We start from the raw sequence: 4601 nt of genomic DNA, 5'->3' as shown, positions 1-4601 counted from the left end.
AAAATGGCGCCTGAAATTCCTCGGACATTTTAAAGACTTGATGTTACTATTTAAAGAGTTCCAGAGTTTAGCTCCTCTGTAGGTAAAAGAGCGTTGTCCTGTTGACAGGCGGCATAAGGGTATATCCAAGGCACTAGACGATCGAGTTTGTCTATTATGAACATGGGAACGTAGTTTAAACATATCAACAAGATAGTCTGGAACAAGTTTGTTAATGCATTTGTGCATCATGGTTGCATCGTTTAGAATGAGTCTCTCTTCAGTAGGAAGCCAGTGAAGCTAGTCTCTCTTTAATAGGAAGTCAATGACCAAAAATCGCTGGATTTTTGGGTACGGTGCATACCCCTCATCATACAATTTTTGTATTCAGAACATGATGTTCTATAGATAATCGAACCGATAATTGAGCGTTTGGTTTTTACACTGAATACCTCCAAAGCCAAACCAGTGTTCAAAAAGTTGGTCTTCCTGTGATCCAGGAAAACTGACAACATAAATTATGTGGTCCACAGGCTGGCTTGAGTGTGGTGCGCTGGACTCCGGATCGAGCGGTCCGGGTTTGAGCCCCGGCTGGGGTCAGTATGTTGTGTTCTTGGGCAAGACACTTTATGTCCTTTATTCTTACAGTGCCTCTCTCCACCCAGGTGTATAAACGGGTACGGGAAACGGGGGTAACCGTGCGATTGGACTAGCATTCCATCTAATCCAGGGGGAGTAGAAATACACCTTGTCGCTTCATGCTACTGAGATAAACTCCAGCCTGTTGGGCCACTAGGCTCGTATGCAGGCCTTTTTTACAGGCTGGCTTGCAAATTTAGAAATTGAAATAGATCAATTACGGGTCGGTATTTCTAAGATAAAATTGGCCAGGATTTTTAACGCTAACGATTGGGTTTTGGAAAAATGAACTCTATCTTTTGGATGGCTCGATACGCTAGTTGGAATAATTTGATAAAAATATAGAGACTATACAATTTCCACCCTTATGTTAATTCTTATCTTCTCATAAGCTGCATTCTGACTTTTTATAGATACTTTAAGGAGAAAACAGTTTCTGATGACTAGTAGAAACAGAATTTAAATTAGGAGGATAAAAAGTGGAAGATCGTAAATTGTGTAACGGTAAAGAAAATCGAAAGAAAAGACTAGAACTTAAGAAAATAGGCTTGTAAGTTTTTGTTTCCAAAGTTTATCTTTAATGATAAATGCTCCACATTGCCTACATGTGACATCATCAGAAGTGCCTGATGGTCCGTCCCTTACATAGTGCTGGAGCGGACATCAGTAACTCTAACATGACGGCTTAAAGATCTTCACTGAGCCGACCAAGTGAGCTTTAAAGTCGCGCCACTTGAATACGTTCCCCACCCCTGTCAGGCACGACTTAGACAAGCGCCTGATTTCTTTCTCTTTAATCACGTGATTCCAGACGTTGACGCCTGTCATTTCGCCAATGAAACTTTGATTGGCATCAAAAGATCCTCCCAATGAGTCTTGCTCCTGTCCTAGAACCAGAGCTCCGCCGCCACGTATCACGTGGCCTGTGAAATTAATTCGGGAAATTAAATAGTAATTAATTTTATGTCGAGCAAACTGAAAAACATGAATATGAAATCAACAGCTTTCAGCTAAGTAGTTTAGGGGGTCCTTGGCATTACTCTCTGTCGAACAAAAACCGACAGAATTTAATACAAATTATACCTGATTAAATGGCACGACACTAAAACCGCACTTAAAGTGGTTGAGCTCAATCACTGTTAGAATAACGAATCCAATGTTTCTCTTTGTTAAGTTGAAATGAAACACATGTCCACGTATTGAAATTAGTATGATGAAGCTCGAGTTAGAGCTCTACCTGACCAAATTAGTGAACAAAATCATTCTATACGATATTCTATTGCTGAGCTTCCTACCATTTTGTCAAACCTCGTTTAACTACGATCATGTGACTTCTGGTGTGAACGAGGTATTTCTTAGCTACTTTAGGAGCTCCCTTTAGCAATAAAATTGTCTTACTCAGAAGAAAAAACTACCTGTTTTAAGACCTTTGCCAGAAGCTGCAACGTAGCCGTCTTTGAACAAGTTCCATGATCCAGCAATATTCTCCCATGTTAAGCAAATGTGGTGCCACTTTCCATCGTTTGCAGATACAGAAGTCACTCTATAAAGAGAGCAGCAGAGTTAAAATCAATTTAACCATCTTTTTATGGCCTATTTCTTTTTTAGCTGTTAGCTGTAGATCCTTTTCGTATAAGGGACAAGACGGTCGTTTTGATTTTGGAGGGGGGGGGATCCAAAATATTAAAAACAAAATATGTTTAGGGTTTGGAAAAATAAATTGTTTGCAAACCCCATTTGTAAACAAGAATTGGTAAGAATTTCGCAAAGAAATACTTTCAGAGGTGCATAAACTAAGAAAAGAGTTTCCGAACTTCTAGTTTTTCAAATCCCCCCCTGCGAGGGCATGATGGTCCGTCCCTAGAATCCTCGTAATCAAGACCTAGAGCCTAACTACTATGGACTATAAGGTCTGACCTTACGGCTACCGAAAATTGTGATACACAGCTTGACCCATGAAAAATAGTTCTTTGGACATCTGACGGAGAAATAATCTTATCTAAAGATAGAAATCAAACTTTAGCTGTAAATAAATTTTTGTTTTGAAGACGCGCGGATAACTTTTACTGTGGCCTCACTTTTCAGTTCAATCCAGTCCAGTCACGTCCCAGCAGACACCTTTATATAGTTAACTCCAATAAAGAAATTATTAAAAAATGTACCATTGTTTCTAAAAATCAACAGAGATATAAATTTTGACTTTTCACAAGTCAGTTATTGTTCAGTATTTGACCCTCTAAATGTTTTAATTTCAATTCACATGTATTTTCCAGTTCTCTTTTCGTGTATCAGAATATGAAAGGTTACTTCAAGTAGCTAGCGAGAAACTGTTTTTACCTGTGAGTGCCGCCCACGAATATCTGAAACTTCCTGTAGTCCCAGATGGCCAATTCGTTATGATCTTTAGACGTAGCTGCATAGCTCAGTGGAACTCCTTCATTTCCTTTGTCAGCGGTTTTCATCCAAAAACACATTGTCACGGCTGTGAGGCTTGGCATGCCACCTTTGATGACGTAATCACTGGTTCCTTTTCGCGGGAACAACAGACCGTAATCTGCCCCTCGGTGAAACCAAACGAAATTTTTTATCGTGATAAATAATTACTTTTTCTTAAAAAATTCAATCTCACTTACTAATTTGTGAATTTTTGTCGATTATATTATAGACGGACCTTGGCTAACGAAATATGTGATGAAACTGGTAATCTCATCTGAAGTGCAAATTTTACTAAATTGCCTACTAAATACTCCGGTAACAAATTGTGCTTAGTTAGTGTGCTGTTGAAATTTTTCGATCGATCTTTACTGTATTAATAAGTCAAGCCGAAGGTGATTGGTTTTTGGAAAATGGTTGTATTTCAGAGGTTAACCAGTACTGCGGAGCTGTATGGTCACTCACGTATTTGCTAAATTAAGTAGACTAGACTATTCACGGCCTCTCCATTTTATCAATGCAAAATTACGCAAAAGAAACAGCGAGCGAAGCGGGCAGGAGCGCGAAGCAAGATCCAATTCTCTCGTGGTTCTTTTCCCGCGACCAACGATCGAAAATACGAGAATCTACAGAAACTGTGAACAGTCTATTGATAAGAGGGGTGGTCCATACCTTCTTTCTCCAAAGTGGTTTTAAAACTCTGGGCCATCGCTTGAACTTGTACGGACAACTTTTCCGTTTTCTTGCTCAACGATTGAAGTTTGCTTTTAATCTCGTCAAGCTCGATCTTCGTTTCTCGGGCCGTGGACACAACAACTTCGTTGTGATCTCCAGTGATAAAAACTTTTCCATTACCCGCTGTCTTGTTCACTCCAGTTGACGAAAGAACGTGGGGTACAGCCACAAAAATTAGCGACAAGTAAAAACAAACCGATTTCGCAGAGAACATGTTGACGAAGAGATGTCTCGACTAGTGCTTAGTAAGACTGAAGCCCTACAATAGTAGAAAGTTTTACTGAGTCATTGGAAAGTAGACTGTAAATATAAACTTAACAAGATTTTTTTCTCGACCGCGATTATTAGTCATGCAAGGTATATTTGACTATCGTGACAATTTAAGCAAACATACTTACAAATCTAGGGCTTTGAAAATTGTGCTCATGATCATCCTAATGATCAAACCCATCCCAAAGTTTCTGTGATTTAATTTAATAAGACGATTGTTTTGAGAACAAAAAAATGATACCGCTTCATGCTACATTACTAAACGTGAAAAGCTTGTTACAATCCCAAAATATTGACATTTTACGAATTGTCTTGTGCATAGTAACACAATTTGTTTCCGCATATTATTATGCAAAAATACGTAATGGAGACAAATATTTTTTTGTCCCCCCCCATCGTAGCTTTGTAGAATTCAGACATTAGGAAGCTGAATTTGTATATTTTAAATTCGAGCCAAATAGGGGTTAGAAACCTAAAGCCCTTTAGTGACACCTGTCTCAGTTGTCCCGGCTTTGCGATAGGAACGGTGCATCCTAAAAAACATG

The 4601-nt window shown here is 39.0% G+C and overlaps 1 protein-coding gene across 1 annotated transcript; it reads right to left on the bottom strand.

Moving 5' to 3' along the window:
• Positions 1-1184: 1184 nt before the first annotated feature.
• Positions 1185-4073, bottom strand: LOC144648910 (neuronal pentraxin-2-like). Its single transcript, XM_078508357.1, has 4 exons — positions 3724-4073; positions 2956-3172; positions 2034-2161; positions 1185-1541 (listed from the first exon to the last, which is right to left on the bottom strand). The coding sequence occupies exons 1-4, from the start codon at positions 3998-4000 to the stop codon at positions 1291-1293; spliced, it is 873 nt and encodes a 290-aa protein (XP_078364483.1). The 5' UTR covers positions 4001-4073; the 3' UTR covers positions 1185-1290.
• Positions 4074-4601: the final 528 nt, after the last annotated feature.

Source organism: Oculina patagonica, chromosome 4 (assembly GCF_052425735.1).
Source record: "Oculina patagonica isolate OP01 chromosome 4, crgOcupat, whole genome shotgun sequence".
Taxonomy (NCBI): domain Eukaryota; kingdom Metazoa; phylum Cnidaria; class Anthozoa; order Scleractinia; family Oculinidae; genus Oculina; species Oculina patagonica.
This window is presented reverse-complemented; position numbering and strand designations above follow the sequence as displayed.

Coding starts and splice junctions, on each gene's coding strand:
- LOC144648910 (XM_078508357.1), bottom strand. CDS start 4,000: ATGTTCTCTGCGAAATCGGTTTGTTTTTACTTGTCGCTAATTTTTGTG. Junction 3,173..3,723: donor AACCACTTTGGAGAAAGAAG/GTATGGACCACC, acceptor ACCGAGGGGCAG/ATTACGGTCTGTTGTTCCCG. Junction 1,542..2,033: donor TGGCAAAGGTCTTAAAACAG/GTAGTTTTTTCT, acceptor TTAATTTCACAG/GCCACGTGATACGTGGCGGC.